General features: G+C 41.0%; 1 protein-coding gene across 1 annotated transcript in view; it reads right to left on the minus strand.

Moving 5' to 3' along the window:
• The window catches only part of TMEM266 (transmembrane protein 266), a 78,478-nt gene that overhangs the window by 28,179 nt on the left and 29,511 nt on the right, over window positions 1-20,788 (minus strand). Inside the window, exons 5-7 of the mRNA XM_077828387.1 lie at window positions 16,175-16,231; window positions 13,624-13,762; window positions 12,066-12,181 (exon numbers count right to left, since the gene is read on the minus strand). Of these exons, the coding sequence (XP_077684513.1) occupies window positions 12,066-12,181; window positions 13,624-13,762; window positions 16,175-16,231 (312 nt within the window). The remainder of the gene's footprint in view (window positions 1-12,065; window positions 12,182-13,623; window positions 13,763-16,174; window positions 16,232-20,788) is intronic.

Raw genomic sequence — 20,788 nt, forward strand, 5'->3', positions numbered from 1 at the left:
ACTGTGTACAATAAAAGTGACAATGACCAAAAGGCAGAGAGCTAGACTGTAGCAATCTCAATGACAGAGCCAGTATATTTCCCTGTGTTTGACAGACACATGCCTCCTGTGATGCAAGAAATCTCCCTCCTGGCAGGGACAGGAGTGGTCCTCTGAATCCTCATTTGAGGGCTGAGGATTTCTTCACTCCTTCCTCTGCATTACTACCCTCACACCTAAACCACCACAATTCTGAGGAAGGAATGCATTGGGTTGCAACTCTTTCAAAAGATGGAGACGTACGGTGGTGACCAATACAATTCTAATTACACACAGTGAGAGGGAAAAGAAAATTAGTGAAGTGATAGGTTAATGCATTTCAAATTTCCAGCATTGTGCCTTTTAACTGAAAGATCTGAAAAGACTTTGCATGGCCAAACAGCATGCACACTGCAATGCACCTGTCACTACACTTTCATAACTGAAGGGAAATTAGCAACTTAGCTCTTAAAAACTTGTGTGTAATGGCATGTTAGCTGACTGAATATGGTTCTGGCTTTCGTCTCTGAGATGCTGACTCAAATCCGTCTTGCTGTCAGATTATACATGTGGTGGTCCTAGTTCATTCCATGTAAGGCAGGACTGTTAAAAAGCCATGATTCAGCAAGACTGTCAGGCTATCAAAGCAATGGTCTCCATTGATTTAGTACGAACACTGGATTAGTGGTCAGCTATAGAGAGAAGTGGGCTCTTCCAGGCTGAGATTCATGTATTACTGGAGTGGGAAATGGACAACAGCTTCCCTGTACTGAAAAAAAGATACCAGACTGGCAGCCCTGGAGACTGAAGTCTTCTACCCACAGTACAGGGAATGGCACTTGGCCTGTAAGACACACATGTAAGGAGTGAGGGAGTCATTTAGTCTCTATCCCGTCAATCCTTGAGCTCTCCACTAAAACTTCCAACAAGCATATTGACAGTAGTGGTTTTGTGGCTACCTATTAACTAAGGCCATGTCTACATTAGCACTTATGTCAGCAAAACTTTTGTCACTCAGGGGTTTGAAAAAACACACCCTTGAGTGACAGTTTTGCTGGCATAAACGCGTGTGTGCATAGTGCTATGCTGGCGGGAGATATTCTCCCACCAACATAGCTATCGCTGCTCGTTAAGCTGGTTTTGTGATGTCAATGGGAGAGCTCTCTTCCATTGGCATACAGCAGCTACATGAGCAATCTTACAGTGGCACAGCTGCTTTGGTACACTGTAAGCTTGTAAGTGTAGACATGACCGAAGAAAGGACAGGACTGGGACCCTCAACTCCTTTCACAATAGCTTCCTACTTCAAAAGCCAGATGGTGATAATGACTTTTCATAAATGCCAGTTTGGGCCAGATATGAACCAATAATTTGTAGGTGAAAGTTTTTACATTTCATTACCAATCCCCTGACCTATCCATTGCCTGTACAGATCTCTCTGTTTTCCAGCTTAGACACTACCATGAGCAGGTGGATAACAGAGTTTCAACTTTCAAAACTGAATCTTTACAAGAACATGAACTAAAATAGTGCAATAAAATCTCACAAAATTTCATCTTTAAAATAACCACACAAATCATAGGTAAGAAACAGATTATGGGGAAGATTTACACTGGCATGAAGAACAGCTAGGTGCCTAACTCCTGTTCACTTTCAGTGGGAGTCCTTAGTGCCTTTGATAATCTCTCCCTTTATTAATAATATTGAGCATCAGAAACCAAAGCACCAGCACTAATAATAATTGCAACAAAAAGCTTTAATTTAGTAAAGATGCTGTTCTTTTTCTTTTAATCTTGTTCATGACTGACTGGAAAACAAAAGCCAACTTTAATTTCAGCTGTTTCAGAAAGCAAACAGATTAAACTATTTACAATAAGTAAACAACATGGGGAAACCAAGGCATGGCAACTGACCCAAGGTCACACAACAAATCTGTGGCAGAAATGTAAATAGAAACTGGATCTCCAGACTCCCACTTCTGTACTCTAATCTCTAGACAATTCCACTTCCTCAAAGCAAATATTTATGACCTAAATTGGAAAAATTCATAGCTTGGCTGAAGATAAATATTTTGACTGTGAGTGAAACTGGAGTGACAGAGATAGTGAAGAACAGTAATCCAGGTGAACAGTGCAATATTGCCGAGAAAGTAAAACAACAGAAGTAGCTTTACTGCCATCTTATGGCCAAAGGACAAAACCACACACCAAATTGCCAGCCCTGCTAAAGTGTGCACCTATGTACAGTATTTCTACAAAAAGAAAAGGAGGACTTGTGGCACCTTAGAGACTAACCAATTTATTTGAGCATGAGCTTTCGTGAGCTACAGCTCACTCGGATGAAGTGAGCTGTAGCTAATGAAAGCTTATGCTCAAATAAATTGGTTCATCTCTAAGGTGCCACAAGTACTCCTTTTCTTTTTGCGAATACAGACTAACACAGCTGTTACTCTGAAACCAGTATTTCTACAAAGCATCTAGTTTTATCTGCCTCAGAAATCTGTACTTGATGTCTCTGGTAGTGTGGAAAGTTTCCCTCCCCTGTTTTTGAGGCATGAGAAGCATATACGGGCCTTATACACTTCCCCAACAACATGTGAATCCCTTTTTATTCCTCTTTGCAAATATGATCCGGTTGTTTGTCCTGTTTTCACCCTTATCTTTATGCTGGTTCAGCTTGGCTAAAGACCAACATGGAGGATCAGAGTTACTGTTAAAGGAATTCACTTAGATGACCAGATGCTTAGCTAGTGTGAATCAGCATAGTTCTATTTACTTCAGTGGAATGCATGTGTGTTGAGCAGCAGGACACAGAAACATAGAAGTTAATAGCAGAAATACTGATGACTCTCACACTGTACTGAAACCCACCCAGCTATAAAGAGTTGCGGTAGGCTCTCCCCCCTACATTTGGAACTGTCAGCATCTAACTTCCCATTCATCACTGTCACGAAACTTGTGCAGTCATTTACATCAGTGGAAAGTGGGCATAAAATGCTACCATTTGTCTGCTACAGCTTTTCTACCACCAGGGCAGAAGAGTGAGTGTGTTGTATTAATGATCTTTATGACACTCCCACTTTGTCCATTATTTATGTAAGGTAACCTATACAGTTTGGCCAACTGAGATGCAAACCCTTAAAATGATTACTGACAACAGTAAATAAGATACATGAAATTCTGTTAAAAATGTTTACAAAACAAAAAAATCTATTAATTTAAGTTAGCATGTTTGAAAAGAAGAGAGTGGGAAAATCACCATTTAGTGCTATTATAAACTAATACTGCTATGAAAAACAAATGGATATTTATTAAAATATTTAGGGAAAAATAAAGAATGAGACATGACATCTTCTAATCATTTTAGCTCACAAATGGGATCTACCCAAAGGATCATTTTAAAATTAGTTACATCCAATTATTCATCTAGAGCAGGGATCGGCAACCTTTGGCATGCGGCCTGTCAGGGAAAGCCACTGGCAGGCCGGGACAGTTTGTTTACCTGCAGTGTCCGCAGGTTCGGCTGATCACAGCTCCCACTGGCTGCGGTTCGCCATCTGCGGCCAATGGGGACTGCGGGAAGCAGCGGCCAGCACATCCCTTGGCCCACGCCGCTTTCCGCAGCCCCCATACACCTGAAACGGCGAATCGCGGCCAGTGGGAGCTGTGATCAGCCAAACCTGCGGACGCTGCAGGTAAACAAACCGTCCCTGCCTGCCAGCAGCTTTCTCTGATGGGCTGCGTGCCAAAGGTTGCAGATCCCTGATCTAGAGAGATTAAATAACTTAATTTTTTGTTGTGTTTTATACTTAAGATAAGACATTTAAGATGCTGGAATACTGCTATAGGATTTATTAAAATAGGTTTATCTAGTATAAACAAGCCAATAAAAATAAAGGTTATGACTAGTAGTAAGATGGTTCCTATCTATCTTCCTTATTTTATTATCTTAATTTTGAGTTTAACTGACTATTAAAGGGGTTTCTCCCTTCCTTCATTTTCAAAGAAAGTTCTCAAACTACCAGACATGATGGCGGGTGATGACCCTCTTCCAGGAAACTCCAAAAATTTCCATCAGATTTGTAAGTAATTATCTTTTTTGCTTCTCCCCTCTAAACCTCTGCCTTGACGGGATAAGTATTCTAGTATCAGAATTTCCCATACTTTTTGATACCAGCCAATAGATTTAGAGGGCAGTCACTCCTCTTCCACCACTTTGCTGTAGTAATTCTAGCAACAACTAGGAGTGATCAATTCTTTATGGCTTTTATAAGATACAGAGTTTTCAAGACAAGTTAATATACATACTAAAGAGTTATCTAACAGTTGACACCCTGTTATCTCCCTTATGGAGTCTCCAACAGCTTTCCAAAATGTCTTAATATTTGGGCTTATTTTAACTAGGTATATTGTAAAACCAGCTTATTGTTTTAACTAGGTATATTGTGGTAGAATCCAAAGGCCGCAATCAAGAACAGGCTCCTATTGTCCAAAGTGCTGGGGGGGAAACAAACAAAAAAATTCCACACTCGAAAACATGGTTCCCACTCCAAACAGCTTACTATCTAAGAAAAACTTTTATCTAAAAGGAACCAGGTTTCCAGTAGCTTCAGAAAATACCAGGTAGATTACAATTCGTTCTAGACCTGGTAGAATCTATCTTGTTGTCCCACTGTCTGAGAGTCAAAACTTGGAGCACTTTTTTCAGCTGTACCTCTGGAATTTTCACAGGACTTGGGTCATATGCCTCTTTTGAAACAGGTAAAAGGGAGACTGGCCAAACTTACACTCACTCACTGTGGATAATTTGTTATGTCTACACTATTATTTAAAATACGAATTGATATAGTCAAGATGGGTTTCATATTTATATGTGCTGAAGTGAGGAAAATAAACGTGTTGTGCATGACTGAAGCGTTAGTGCTTTCATTATTGAGGAAAAGGGGTTTGAAGCCATTTTCTGTGGGATTAGGCAACTCCTTTCTTCTGTTATGAACCCTTTTTCTGGTGTTATACTGGGCATAGTATTTCTTACCATTTCAGTCTATAGTAACTGAACAATTACATCACTGGCTGAGCAAATTCTAAGCCAGAACATTAAGCATCTCAAGATTCTTAATATTTTTTAAGCCTGTGATTTGGTTGGTAGTTACACCGATTTGAGAGAAATTGCCTTCAAATTCTGATTGGCTTTTGAAACGATCCAATCATTCTGAAGGATTTAACAAAGGGAGTCATAACTAGATTGTAAATTTTGGAGGTAAAGCTCTTTACTACATTGTTGGAAGAATTAAACTAACTTGCCCTTTGCAAAATTAGTTGTACATGCTGCTAAAACACAATTAGTAATGCTTTGGCTGTAAACAAAACAGTAAGAATTAGAGTGCATTACAATGCATATCCCCACTTAATGCAATGCACTAGGTAATTATTTATAAACAGATAAAATGACAGAGACCAATATGGAACTCTAGGGAACATCTGCCATTATCTGACTGGATTTATAAACAGTGCCACCCATCCTGTCTGTTGCTGTATAACACTCATAAGAATCAAGAAGGGACAGAATTAGCAGTGAATCATATCCTACTTCTCTTTAACAGTCCAGCAACAGAGTATGATTGACAGAGCCTTGGAGAGATCAATGAACACTTTAGCCAGAAGCTAACTCCTGTCTAATGCACTAGCATTAATTTTGCTCAATTCTATTAGTGCTGTCTGTACAGAATGCCCTGCCCTAAAACTCATCTGCCACTGGGATACAATCCAATGTTTATTTCCATTAGTTTAGCCATTGTTGGTAACAATAAAAACCAGGAGACAGTTGCAAACTAACGATTTATGGTCAGAATGAAACACAGGATGACCTTGGCTTCCTGCCATTCACTAGGAAAATGACTGATACTTAGAAATAAATTAAAGTTATTGCAAAAGGATAACATAAGTGATTTCTCTGATAGGTAATTTTACCAGCTAAATAGCCATGCCATTAAACTAGCAGCTGTTTTATAAATTACTAAATTAAAAAATATATCTTAGCTTCCATAGTTATGGTTTTAATAATGATGAAAAACTCAATGCTGCATGGTTTGACAGAAAAGCAGTTCTTGTGATAGGACTGTATTTGCAGTCCTGGTTGGATCATAAGCTGAAGCATTCTTAAGCAAGAAGTTATGCAAGAAAGTTCATAAACTGAGGATCTATGACCAGAACTGGTAGTGGGATGGAAATTCACTCACAGTTGACACCAAAGTTACAGCTACACCTTTCTTGCTTGGAATCTGCCCCATTAATGAAAGCTTTGGATTCATTTTTTATTTTAAGGTAGTCTAATAAAACTGTTTCACCTGTAACTTTGTGTGCTTGTTATAATCTTTAGTACAAAATTACAATGTGCATAGTTTAACCCAGTCCATTTTATAAATACTTATTATTGTGAGTTCTAATATTTTTGAAGTTTTGTGAAATAATGCAGTTATGTCATGTCAGTATTTTTAATACTTTCTACCTTGACTGCCTTCTCTTTTAATAGTAGCTTTTCTAACATGTGGGTACTGAATAAAATACCACAAATTCAAACAATTTCAGGGGGACACTGAAAACGTTGAAATAGTAGTGCATGGTACTTTAATTCATAAAACATATTCTGACTTTCAAATGTATGACCAGCCAAAATTCAACATCTGGAAAGAGTTTTTTATGTTTGCAAATATATGCCTCTTCTGTCATTCCAGAATGGATATGTATTTTATAGATGTGATATCTGATCATCTGCCAATCTCCCTTCCCCCCTTTAAGCTCCCCCCATAAAAATAAATGCAATTAAAAGAGCAAGTCAGTATTTGGATACATATAGTTTCTGTTTGTTAATTTTTTTAAAGAAGACTTCACTGTTACATCTGCTCTATGATCTATTCTATAACACATTTACAAAAGATAAATTGTACACATAACTTATGATGTTATGTGCAAAGTGGTATAATGTGATCTGTCCATTTTATTCTCTTTAAAACAGAACATGTCATATCTATAAAATCATTGTCTCTCTCTGCTTCCCCCATCTCCTTCCTCTCATCCCAGAGGTTTGCCATCCCAGTCTCCTTTCTCTTTTGACTTTCAGTCTTAGTCTTCTTGCTCAGCTGGTCCTAGTCTCCCCAGCTCAACTTCCAGTTCCCCACTTTCCTGCCACCTCCAGCCTTAGTCTCCCCTCATCCCCAAGACCCTGGTCTCAATTTACTCTCCTTGCTCCCCTCCTCAGGTTTCTCTCTTGTCCCCTCAGCATTTGAATCAGGCAGCTTTCTCCTCCACATTGCCTGGACCTAGCACAGGGTGCATTGAGACCACAGGAGAGACAGTCTCTGTGCTCCAGTTCCGGTGCCTGGACTCAGCCTGCTGCAGCCCAGAGCTACAATTCCAGGGCAAGTCCTGCTCAGACCTGGCCTGGAGAGTACTCAGCATGGATGGAATCTTCACGGAATTTAGCTGCAAAGCCCCAGCAAGTCTTTATGGATAATGTGTAAAATGTGATTTTTCAAAGGCTTAAAACTTGGTCAGATTTGGGCAGATTTTCACAGAAAAAAAAGCACATCCCTGACACACAGGCCACCATCCTGCCAAATGTGAAAATTTTGCTCCAAAGCCAAGGGGCATTAGAGGGACACTCAAGAAAAGGTTGCCAGAATTTTTTTTTTTTAACATGAGCAAAACAACATATTTTCCCTAACCGTTTTTTCAGAAACAGCTGAACCATTTTGGGTGAAATTTTCCAGAAAAATTCAGCCAGAGGCAGACAGCAGAAATGAAAAATTTCAGTCCCCATGGTTAATGTTTGGCAAAATTATAAGAACTGAAAACAGGATCTTACAATGGATAGTGTCAGGTAGCCTTAACTACAGGCAGTGCTACCAGACCCATCTATGATAATTTGTAACTCAATGTGAATCACTAGCTTGCTCTCAAAATATAAACTTCAGGAAGAGTACTCATTTTTTAGTCCGCTTGCTTCTCTCTTGTCCAGATTCTTTGGACTAAACCTGAGTTCCTAACTCATGCAAAACTCTCACTGAAGTCACTGAGCATTTTGCCTGAATAAGCAGCTCAGAACTGACCCTTACACACATACACGCATCTATGGGGCAAATCCTCAGCTGGTGTAAACTGTTGTAGCTCCATTGGACCTATGGGAATTTATTCTGGCTATGGATCTGTCCCATATTTTTAATCTCTCACTATATATACGATGCTTTGAAACTTAAAAATAATGCCTTTTCCTCTTTGCATGTGTCTTTTCCAGATGTTACCATCGTAGGGGAACCTCTTTTTATTGGAATTTTCCTGTGCAAAATCCACATAGTTAGCTCAAAAATATGAACGCAAACTTTCAAGCCAGCAAGCTCCAAGGAGAAGAGGTCTGCATTTAGAAAGCTAAAAATGTTAATAATGGTGTAAAAGCTGGTGTTCGGAAGCCGGGCAGAATTTTAGATGTTAAAGAACATTAAGATATGTTCTCTCAACCACACACTACATACAGTGTCAATTTGACTATTATAATGCTGACAGCTTATTCTCCACTCGCTTATGAAAGTGTCAATTTATGAAGGGAGGATGTAGTTCTTGTGTCAATGTCTTATGTTGAGGCAAATTAGTGCATTTACCTCATAATATATAGCTCAGACATTTGTTTGGCAGGAATGCAAGATATGAAAACAAAGGAGATTAGTATGCTGTCATTTTTCTTTAGTATATATTTTTTCTGTAGCTGATGCCACCTCGAAGCTAGGAGAGACCCTATTCTGTTTCCATTGATTTACTCCATCAAGTAATGCAACATTTCTTTTTGTTTGATGTATGGGTGCACTAATCATTACAGCTCAGACTATGGATGCTAGGTTTTGACAGTATTTAACCATATATGCAAGAAAGCATTTGTAGGACTTTGCTCTAGTTTTCTGATACTTTGCCATCCCTCTAGACTGTATGTCTTCCTTTGTCTTGTGCCCAGTGCTTGAGTGGTGCCCTTCCTGTCTCTTGCTTCAGCCTGGCTTGGGCTGAGTGCCAGAAATGAGCCTATCATCTCTCTTGACAACTGACCCTGTGTTTTCTGCACAACTAAAACTCCCAGTGAATGAGAGATTTCCCTGAGTAAGGATGACAGGCTTCCTTCTGAAATGGTTTCTCCTGGGCACCATCTAGCCAAATGCATCCCAAAATTTAGCTTTTGTGAAAATAAAGCTTTCACCAAACCTCAGATCAAGAGAAACATTTCCCTGAACTAAAATTCATTCTTCCCATTCCAGTGAAGAGAGATTTTAATTGAAAAACAAAAAGGAAAATAAAATCATTATCCTGCAGTGTCTCAAACTAAAGCCTTTAGCCTTGTGCTAGTGTATGAGAACCTAAAAGTGAAATGTCACACACTCAAAGAAAAAGGGACTGGCTTATTCTTGTTGTCCAATGTTAGAAAAATGAAGGAAGGAAAACACACGCACAAACTGTGAAAAATTAGCTATAATGGGACTAATTCTCATTTACTCTAAGACCCTTTTATACCATTCTGTCAGGGAAAAGGGGCCTCACCCATGTTAAGACAGTGAGAGAGAATAAGGCCCAATACTTTTTAAGTTTTCATAGTTGAAGGAATTACCCGTAACATGGATACGGAAATGCACTTGTTAAAAATGGATGATTTTAACCTGACATTGTCCCTTTAGGAAAGAGTGGCAACCAAATAGCGTGGGCTATAAAATTAGACACTGGAATGGGATTCAGGAAATTGTAGGTTCAAGTCCCCGCTCTATCACTGCATGGTCTTAGTCAATTATCACTTCTCTCTTATCTCTGAAATGGTGTATAGTGGGGCGCCTGCCCCACCCTCGCAAAACAGGGGTTAAAAGCAGCTCTGCAGAGGGCTGCGGCTGGGAAAAGGAGTGAAAGCAGCTGAGGGAGTAGCTGACCGCAGGTGTGGCCTGCCCAATCAGGCCACAGCTGGCTCTATAAAGGGGCTGTGAGCCAGGAGCTGAGGGAAGTCTCACTCTAGCCCTGGAGTGGGAAGGACCTAGCTGCCTGGGAGAAAAAGGTACCGGAAGCAGTGCAGTGCTGGGGAAAAGGGCAAAGGGAGCTCTGGCCTGGTAAACCCCCAGGCTGCAGGCCTTGGTGAAGACTTACAAAGGTACTGGGGCTACAGAGGTGCAGCCTGGGAATAGGCAGAGGCAGCTGGTCCTAACCCCTTGCCAAGGATGAGTAGCCATGACAGACTGCAGTCTGCCCCAGTGAGTGGGGGCTAGATGACAACTGGCAGTAGCCACTGAGGCAAGGTGGGTTTAGAGGGTTGGGGGCTCCCCTGGGAAGGGAAACCCAGAGTAAGGGGATACTGCTGGGGGCAGAACCCTGAGGTAAAGGGGCACTGGGGTCTGGGAGGGACATGGGGCCTGAGGTAGGCGAGACACCAGCCAGCAGAGGGTACTCTGGAGCTGGAGTTGAGCTAATTCCCAAGATGACCAGCAGGAGGCGCTGTGCTGGTGAGTCTTTGGCGATAATATTATTTACCTACTTAACTCACAAAGGCATTTGAAGGATGAATTAGTTAATGGATGTGAAGTTGTGCTAAGCATTGTTACTAACATCTGGAACAATTAAGGCCCCAACCCTACAAAGACTTACACATGTACTTAAACGTAAGTAAGTTTTGGGAAGCCTGGGGCCTAAGACTTGGAAACTTGTTAAGGCTGACGTTACAAACCGTGTCCAAACAGAACTATGAACAACAGTCTACGAAAAGAACAGGCACTGGAAATTTCTTAACTCAGACTATCCGCACCTCCCCTTAATGCAATGAGAGCTACATTTGTCAATCCGTGATCCTAGAGCACTAGGAGACCTGGGCTATGGCCAGTCTACAGCAGCTAGAGACATAGCTACGGCACTGCAGCTGTGCCACTGTAGTACTATAATGTAGATGCTTCCTGCATTGATGGAAGGGGTTTTTCTGTCTATGTAGTTAACCCACTTCTCCGAGAGGCAGCAGCTTGGTCAATGGAAGAATTCTTCCATTGACCTAGCTGCATCTATAGTGGGGGTTAGGCAGGGGTGAAAGTAAGTCTAGGGACTTACTGGTACGGGGCTGCGCTAGGGCCGGCTCTGGCCCCCGGAAGGGGCGGGGCCTTGGCAGAAGGGGTGGGGCTGCAGGAGGTCAGAGCCAGCTCTGTCCCACCCTGTAACGGAAAGTGCCTACTCCCCCTCCCTGGGGTAACAGCAGCAGCTGGGGGCTCTAGCTTAGGGCTTAAAGGGCCCTGGGTGGTAGCCGTGGCTGGAGCCCTGGGCCCTTTAAATTGTCCCCAGAGCCCCGCTGCCGCTTCCCCAGGGCTCTGTCAGCAGGGCTCTGGGGAAGCAGTGGCAGGGCTCCGGGGATGATTTAAAGGTCCCGGGGCTTGGCCGTTGCTACCGCCCCGGGCCCTTTAAATCACCGCCCCAGCCCCACCGCCACTACCCCAGGGCTCCGGCAGCAGGGCTCTGGCAGCAATTTAAAGGGCCAGGGGCTCCAGCTGCTGCTGGGAGCCGCAGGCCCTTTAAATTGCGCCTGGGGAAGCCGTACTGGGGCATACCGGCTTACTTTCCCAAAAACTAGGTAGAAGCTTCTTCTGCAGCATTTTTGAGTTGGTCAAAAGAGTCTAACTGATGTATCGATAGTTGAGAAATTAGTTATTGAAGTTATTCTCTTCCATTAAAAATGAAGAAAACAGTTACTATCCCCTTAAAGGTACACATACAGGAGCAAGGGGAAAAGACAACCTGTCAAACAACAAATGTTTGTTTGAAGATCCCTACAAATGGGAGGTAAGGATAAGTACAACACAGGCTGCAATTTCCTGAAAGTTGCTAGAAACTTTAGCATCCTAGAGAGTTCTAAAGTTCTATTCATCTTTGAATAGAATTCCTAGTAATAATTTTTCAAACCTCTGACCTTGGCAACTTATTTGAGCTATTTCAGTCTATACAAAACCAGTGTCTTTGACAGACAATATGTAAATAAAAATATAATGGAATTTTTACCCCTTGTTCTTGGCAGATCTGGGTTAGTCTTTCTAGCTGCTCATCTTGAATGACCTTTGCCTTCTCATATTGATGAATCACCATCTCCATCTCTACTTTCACTGGCAGCACATATGCTGGAAAAAACAAACAAGTGCTTGAAGAAATTCAGTAGTAGTTTAGCTTATCAGAGGAGATGTCTGCATATATTTTAAAACCAGAAGGAATCATCATGATCCGACCTGACTTACTAACACAGACCATAGGATTTCACTCAGTAATTCCTGCATGAAACGCAGCAATTTATGATTGAACTATAGCATTTCTTTTGGAGAAGGAATTCAATCACCTGCAACCACAAGATCCCAAGCTGCGAACCATCACTTGAGTTACAGGCAAAACTAGAGCTGAAATACATTTACACTAATGTAGATCTATTCCAGCACTTATCACAGATCCTCTAAATGGCAGGTCAAGAGCATTCTCTGCTTTGTATTCCGCACGTCCCGATAACATTTGAAACATGGCTGTGCACCAGCTTCTAGGAGAAGAGCTATTCCAGAGCCCTACGCATTTTAACATAGACTCCTAAATACAACTGCAGGAAATACCTATATGAGGGAAATAGACTAAGGGTGAGAGTTTCAAAGGTACAAACAGCAGTTAAGCACCTAACTCCCTTTGCCTTCCAATAGGAGATGGATGCCTACCAGCCATTTATGCCTTTGAAAATCTTCACAAAGTCATAGTTAAGGCCAGCTCACTTTGTTCAGGGGACTATGCAAATTTTACTGTTTTTCTTGATGTTCTTCACAACCTGAATCAGATCCTGAACTTTGGTCTCAGTACTTCCCCGTACAGGGCTGCATACCCTCCCTTTGGAACTTGGGAGTCCTCAGTGTATAGAACACAAATGCCACTGTGACACGCTCTTTCTCTCACAGAAGCAAAGTGATCCTGCCTTGGCCTCATTCATTTTGCATTCCTCTTCCCTGCGTCCTGGAATCCCATACACCGATAGTAAAACAATTTACAGTTTAATAATAGATCTGACTGCCCTCCACCTATGCTAATAGCCCCTTCCTTGAATTCTTGTTTTCATGCTCAGACACTGCTCCTGTTCTCTGCAGTCTTAACTCTTCGAGCTCCTCGCTTCTCTCCAAGTGCTTCCCAATGGAGGCATGTCCTGGAATCCTGGGCAAAACAGGCCTGGCACACAGCTAATTATGCTCAAATTAATAGATTAAACAGATTTGTGGAAAACTTTCTGTGGGGAACCTCCAAGATGCAAAGAAAGCATGGGGAATCAGACAAAGTTAAACCAGAGGCTGGAACTGAAAGTAGACTAGCACGATAGAGGATGCTGGGGGTGCCAAAGAGCAGCTGCAAGAAGGATTCATAAAGGAGCCATGGAATTAATTCCTATTCTCACCAGTGGGAGTCGTAACACTGTTCATTCTTTTAAAATTTAGAGGAAGGAGAACAATAAAGATATTTTCTAAAACCAATTCTGAGTGTTACAATCCTTTTCTTACCCAACCAACTGGTTCTCAAGACAGCAAGTTTAATCACCACTTACCGTCAATAATTCTCTTAACTCTCCAAATTCTCAGAGTGATAATGAGACTGATGGCATCCCAAGGACTGCTCGGGCCATTTGCCACTGTAGAGGCCACCATTGGAGCCAAGGATAAAATTATTACAGCACCATCAAATACCTAAAAGGAGAGAGATTTTTAATGAATAGCCTTTTCAAACCCTTTCTAAGGGTCACAAATCCTCCCACCCTCCTTAGTGATCCTCGAAGGCTCTTCAATAACAAAAGTGGTGCAGTTATAAACTGTGTGTGTTTTGAGGTGAGGTGAGCAGGCCACAAAAAAGCTGCATCCTCTGTATGCTGTGAAGCAGAACTCCTTCGTGACATCACCCTCAGGTTTAGAAGTGTGGGGGAGCCATGGCCAGGGAGGTCTGCAACTAGTCCATTGGCCAACATCTCCACGTAGAAGTGATGCCCCAAATGCTATTACAACCCAGGAGCTGTATTATTATTGCTATTTATTACCAGCCACTAGGTGCGGTACAAACACAAAATAGGGCACTGTCCCTGCCTGAAAGAACTTGCATTTTAAAAAGATGTAGGGAGAAAGAAGTGGAGTAAAGGGGCACAACAAACAAGTAAAGTGACTAGGTGGCACTTGACCACATCTTAGTAATTCAATGCTGGGATAGTCTGTGTTTGTCAGAGATATAAAGACTATCCCCAAGGACTCCATGACCGTGTTATTATAGCTGGCTAGCTTCCTGTAGGTGTCCTGGCAAACGTGGATCTTCAGGAGAGATCTGAATAAGGAGAGGTTAGTGGCCATGGGGAATCAGCTCAGGAAGGGCAATTCTATGTGCGGAAGGCAATGTGGGGAGAAGGCATGGAAAGGTTTGTGGGAGAAGTGGACAAATGACATGTCAAGGTTGGGATCATTGGAAAAGCAGAGAGAATGGAATTGAGGGCAATGCTAACAATAATGCTTGGGCTGGCCCACCACATCCTGGAAAGGCATAAGGCAAAATTCTGTGCCCCCCCAGCCCCTTTGGAAAGACCAAGCTCAAGGCCCATTTACTCATGGTTTGCACAGGGAAACTGGATGTACCCTACTGTAAGCAACAGACATCAAGAACTGAACATAAACATAATCCACTGGAAAGATGCAAATAACAAGTTGTAATCCTCACTGGCACCATCTGGAGGATGCTAGAATATAACACTTCCCTTTAAAAAGTGAAATGAAACTGTTGAAATTGATGTTTTGCTGGATAATATCAAGTGCCACCTGGCTTCCAACCCATACTGTGTGTCTCACTTGGAATATGCAAGTCAGATAAAATGGTTTGAGGTTTAGTTATGGAAGATTTGCGCACTTCTAAATGTGGCTTTATATGTAATGAAAACCAGATTTCCTGTCCTCTCCCGCAGAGCATTCAGTTTATTAGCTCTACGTTCCATCTAATCCCTGTTTCTATCACAACAATCCTATAATTACTGAAATTATAATGTACATTAACTACTGTTGCACTTTAGCTGTGTAAACTCTTAAGTAATTACCATTTTGTTAGTTATGTACATTAAGGACTTATCTACTCTTGGTCAGAACCATAATAGCTACAAACATGCCTGAACACCGCTATTGCTAGCAGGTTCCATTCATGGTCTCCTTGGCAAGTATGGACAGGAGTTTGTTTTCTGTTTATAAAACTGTGACAGATTATTTGTATGGTGGGGGATTAGTCTATTCCTTGTGTATACTACAGCCAGAATCAAGTTTGGGGAGTGGGTTAGCAACACAGTTAAAAAATCGTATTGCAGACGATACTTAATGTCCCCAAAAAGGGCTATTTACTTGGAATTTCAGGGTTTTCATTAGAACTAGTTTGAAAACTGATTTTTCTCCCCCATAGAAATTTTGAGATTTTGATTTTTTTTCCACTCTGGATTGGGAGGAAAAGCCAATTTTTTTTTTTTTTTTGAAACAAAAAAAATCCAAAGTTTTAGTTCTGAAAATATTAAAATAGGACATTTCAACATTTTTGAAATGTTTTTTCCAAAAATGATTTTTTGTTGAAATCTATACAATTTAGTGAAAATGTTTGGTGTTAAAGTAGCATTTTCCAACGGAAACTCTTTTTGATGAAAATTTTCCTACCAGCTCTAGTTTTAGCTTGATTACGGAAACATGGTTAGGCCTCATCTACACTACAAATTTCAGTCATATTGTTAACCAGATCCTCAGACTCTGTTATCATTATAATGTCGACAGGGATCATATAATCACAGTTTAACTCGCATGGGTCTCAAAAAGAAATTCTTATCCACACCAGTCAGCAAAATCACACAAAAACTGCGATAGAAACAAATGTGTTTAAAACGCTGTACTAACCAGCATCGGTCTGATACTTCCCACTGTGGACAGTGTTTTAATTTGCATCTAATTTCACCTTTGTGTGCAGGGAGTAACATGCATAAATCTCTGACAGTGTAAATGCATCAACTCTTATAGCTAAAGCACACACTGCAGAAATAGTTAATTATTTGTACTTTGCCATGCTGAAATACAAACAGCATTGGCTGTGGTACTTACCTCTATTTTGTTTTCAATATAATCCCATATACCGAGAACCACAATTCTCAAAATAGTCTAACAAGAAATATTAAGAAAAAGACAGCAATTTATTATAATTTGCATGACACTCATTCAGAAATCTCCTGGAATTAATAAGACAATTAACCCCTACATGCTCCTGGGCTGCTGTTCTCTCTGTTCACAGAAAAGGAGCATTTCCTCATTTTAACGTCCCAGGGAGTCAGAGTGCAGGGAGGAAAATGTCTGCACCCACTCTCGCTATTAAGCAAACGGCATAAGGTTAATGTATTTAGTTAGAAAGGAGGAATAATAAGCGAACATACCATGAAACAGTGATGAATTTCTATGAAAATTCCAACAGCATCTTTCACATTTTTCTCTGGTGTTGGTGTTTTTAAAAGATCAAATTAAAAATTACTGTAATTTCACTCACACAAAAGTTAGGGCTCCATTCTGCCTGTGGCAGTGCAGAACTCAGATTAAAATGTACTTTACACGCAAGAGAAGGATTAAACATAGATGTGTGGCTTGTAAAGTACCCCAAAATGTTATTCTGCATGTCTAAAAATAAAATTAATCAGAGAGAGCTTGGTAGATATGTGAGAGAGGTGCCCAGGCCAGGAAAGGAGTCGGAATTTTGCAGGAAAAAAGAATGAAAATGGCTGTGAATATACATGTCTTCTATTCATTCCAAATATGAATATATTAAAAAACCAAAAACTCTGGGTTTATGCTGCTACCACACTTTGAATACAATAACAGTAACGTAGACACAGAATAGCGTTGGGTTCTTCTGAATAACACTGTTCATACGCAAGAGCCTGATTATCCACTGCCTTGCACTTTCTGTAGCTGTTTTCACCTGAACAAAGTGAGTTGAAACTGCTCCAAAACAGATGGGTAGCCTTCTATACTCACTTTACACAGATATAAATTACTACACTGGCTGCAAGGCACTGCATAATCAAACCCAGAGTTTTTAAAAGAACAATACCAGTAGTTCAGTGACTACACAGGCAAATGGATCGGCTAACGTGCACTTAAAAATAGCTCACACACAGCATGGGACATCTGAGTCTGTTTTACTGAGAGGGGGTATGCCAGTCACGATAATTAGTGCGATTACCCTTTTCCCCTTTGAGAAGTGTTATGGGACCTTGAACTGCCATCAGGAACCAATGCTGCTGCTGATAAACTTACATATATAAATTACCTTTTCATCTGAAGGATCCCAAAATGATTAACAAATTTAGCACACTGATGAACCATTCACAGGGTCACTACATTAATCTGTTACACAGCCGCCTGTGGGGCAAGACTGCAACTGTCTTGAGGGGGTCATTTAGGGATCTGGGGCAAAAATAAGGGACAGTACTTGGTCCTGCTGTGAAGGCAGGGGACTGGACTCTATGACCTTTCAAGGTCCCTTCCAGTTCTATGAGATAGGTATATCTCCATATTAAGAAAACAAACAAACAAAAAAACCCCTTGTTCAAATGGCAGAAAGAACTTCATAACATTTTAAGGTTCCATCTAAGGAACAGCTCCTCTAACAATTCCACGCTCAGCAGTATTATGTGGGAGCATGAACATGGGAGTAAATTCAAATCCTGGTGTGGTGCTGAAGTCAACTGGAGTTGCAGGTGCTCAGCAAATCTCAAGATCAGGCCCTTAGGACATCTGAATAGTCCTGCACTTACAGCATTTTCATTACACGGCATTCCCATTGAAAACACACATTGATTGACATTCTATACTTGTCCTATAAGTGTCAGAGTTCTCAGTCCCTGCTCCAAAAGAACAAGGATTTGAAAAACAAAAAAAGTCAAAAGCCCTGACCCTACCAGCTCCTTTCCAGAAACAGAATCAAATCCTGGAAGGCATGTCTATAATGGAAGATTTGTTTCTCCTGTAAAAATCTGCTGAGTTTCTGATCAAGAATTTGCAAAGAAGGTTTCAGCAAGTAAGCTAAAAGCCAGGCAAAGTAAATTCTGCAGCAGGCTGTTAATAGGAAATTTAAAAGGAAACATTCCTTCATTTAAATCTTGGGACACATTCTTCCCTGTTGCCACTCCATTGACTTCAATGGAGCGACATGAGGGATGAGTTTGGCCCATTTTGTCCTATGCTTAGAAAGTATTTGTGAAATTTTTAAGTCAATGAGTAATTGGAGGACTGCTAAATAGTTAGCATATACTCAGAAACTGCTTATGAAATGCATTTCTTTTTGCCATGGACAGAATGCACAGACATTTATCTTTGGAATAATAAGGTATATCCACTACAAAGAGAATAAACAGCAGAACTCTTTGGCTCACAACCCTGAATATGGGTTGTCTGAAACACTCTATTGAGGGGGCATAAAAAAGATTTTTCACATAATGTAGTTGCTGCTTTAAGTCCTCTCCGCAATGTTTTAATCAGGCTGCAATACTGTCATCAAGGGGTCTGGCTAGCTCATTTTAAGGGGCAGCCAGTCACAAAGGCTTTTTACCTCTATTGTGCTGGTGTGAATAATTATTTGACGGCTGTTTCGTGGTGTATGTGGAACGAACTGGTGGGTCCTGGTCCAGTTTCTAGATGATAGGTATCCACCCTCACAATCAGCACCCTTGTTGATAGTCTCTGGACAGAGACCAAAGGAAGAGCAACTGTGATGTCTGCCCCAGCCTCTCAACCTAGAGGCAGAGTCTCCAGAACAGAATACAGACACATGGGAGGGCTCCTGTAAACAAGCCTGAGAGCTGCTTGTTCTATGTACAGATGCTTTCAGTCTTCAGGGCTGCACCTTTCATCAACAGAACATTCATAGAATCATAGAATATCAGGGTTGGAAGGGACCTCAGGAGGTCATCTAGTGCAACCCCCTGCTCAAAGCAGGACCAATCCCCAACTAAATCATCCCAGCCAGGGCTTTGTCAAGCCTGACCTTAAAAACTTCTAAAGAAGGAGATTCTACCACCTCCCTAGGTAACGCATTCCAGTGTTTCAACATCCTCCTAGTGAAAAAGTTTTTCCTAATATCCAACCTAAACCTCCCCCACTGCAACTTGAGACCATTACTCCTTGTTCTGTCATCTGCTACCACTGAGAACAGTCTAGATCCATCCTCTTTGGAACCCCCTTTCAGGTAGTTGAAAGCAGCTAGCAAATCCCCCCTCATTCTTCTCTTCCGCAGACTAAACAATCACAGTTCCCTCAGCCTCTCCTCATAAGTCATGTGTTCCAGTCCCCTAATCATTTTTGTTGCCCTCCGGAGGACGCTTTCCAATTTTTCCACATCCTTCTTGTAGTGTGGGGCCCAAAACTGGACACAGTACTGCAGATGAGGCCTCACCAATGTCGAATAGAGGGGAACGATCACATCCCTCGATCTGCTGGCAATGCCCCTACTTATACATCCCAAAATGCCATTGGCCTTCTTGGCAACAAGGGCACACTGTTGACTCGTATCCAGCTTCTCGTCCACTGTAACCCCTAGGTCCTTTTCTGCAGAACTGCTGCCTAGCCATTCGGTCCCTAGTCTGTAGCGGTGCATGGGATTCTTCCGTCCTAAGTGCAGGACTCTGCACTTGTCCCTGTTGAACCTCATCAGATTTCTTTTGGCCCAGTCCTCTAATTTGTCTAGGTCCCTCTGTATCCTATCCCTACCCTCCAGCATATTTACCTCTCCTCCCAGTTTAGTGTCATCTGCAAACTTGCTGAGGGTGCAATACACACCATCCTCCAGATCATTTATGAAATGTTATAAAGTGTTAAGTTAAAAAATTGTACAGAGGTCTTTTTAATCATACATTCATTTTCTGCTTTGTGGCCATTTAGCTAGGAGGGCATGGTTAATGTGTCTTAAACACTGTGTGTATCCAAAACATACACCTGCAGTGTTCTCGGTACACATCAGCCAATGCTTATTAATGTAATTCCAAGCTAATATCACCCTTTCTCACTAATCCCTGGCCTTCACAGAGAACACATGTTGGCAACACGTTTCCATGGTGGTTGCTGAGAACTCCTACACTCAAAAAAGCGTCACTAGACAAATTTCCATATATAGTATTTTGAACCTGTCAAGTGAATGATAAATAGAAAAATACTGAAATAAAAAAATGTTGGTGTTATTTACAAATAACATTTTAATTTTTTTCCCCAAACAATCAAACATATTTCTTTGGCAAACAAAAATATATTTAATGTGATATATTTGTACAGTGCATTTAAAAACAAAATCTGTGGCAGGATCTGAAAGACAAAGGAGAATAATAATTAGAACATCTTGTTTGCATAATGGAAATGGAAATGAATTAAAACTGAATTGTGATTATAATATTTACCAAAGTTTAAGCATGAACTCTAGCAATATGATACAATGCCACTTAAACTGGTCTCTGTAAGAAAAAGGCAAAAATGAGAAAGGTTTTATTCTGTTATTTATGTATAGACATTTTCTATCATTATAGTATATGTGTACCTGTAGATGTTCTGTTTTACAGTGCAGCTGCCAAGCTACATTGCAATTTTGATGCGTAAACTTGAATACAAGCATCTAATACACTTGTACATATTACCTTTTGGCTTAAAGGGACATTGCCAACTTGAATTATTTAAAATTGA

Source organism: Eretmochelys imbricata, chromosome 10 (genome assembly GCF_965152235.1).
Source record: "Eretmochelys imbricata isolate rEreImb1 chromosome 10, rEreImb1.hap1, whole genome shotgun sequence".
Lineage (NCBI taxonomy): Eukaryota > Metazoa > Chordata > Testudines > Cheloniidae > Eretmochelys > Eretmochelys imbricata.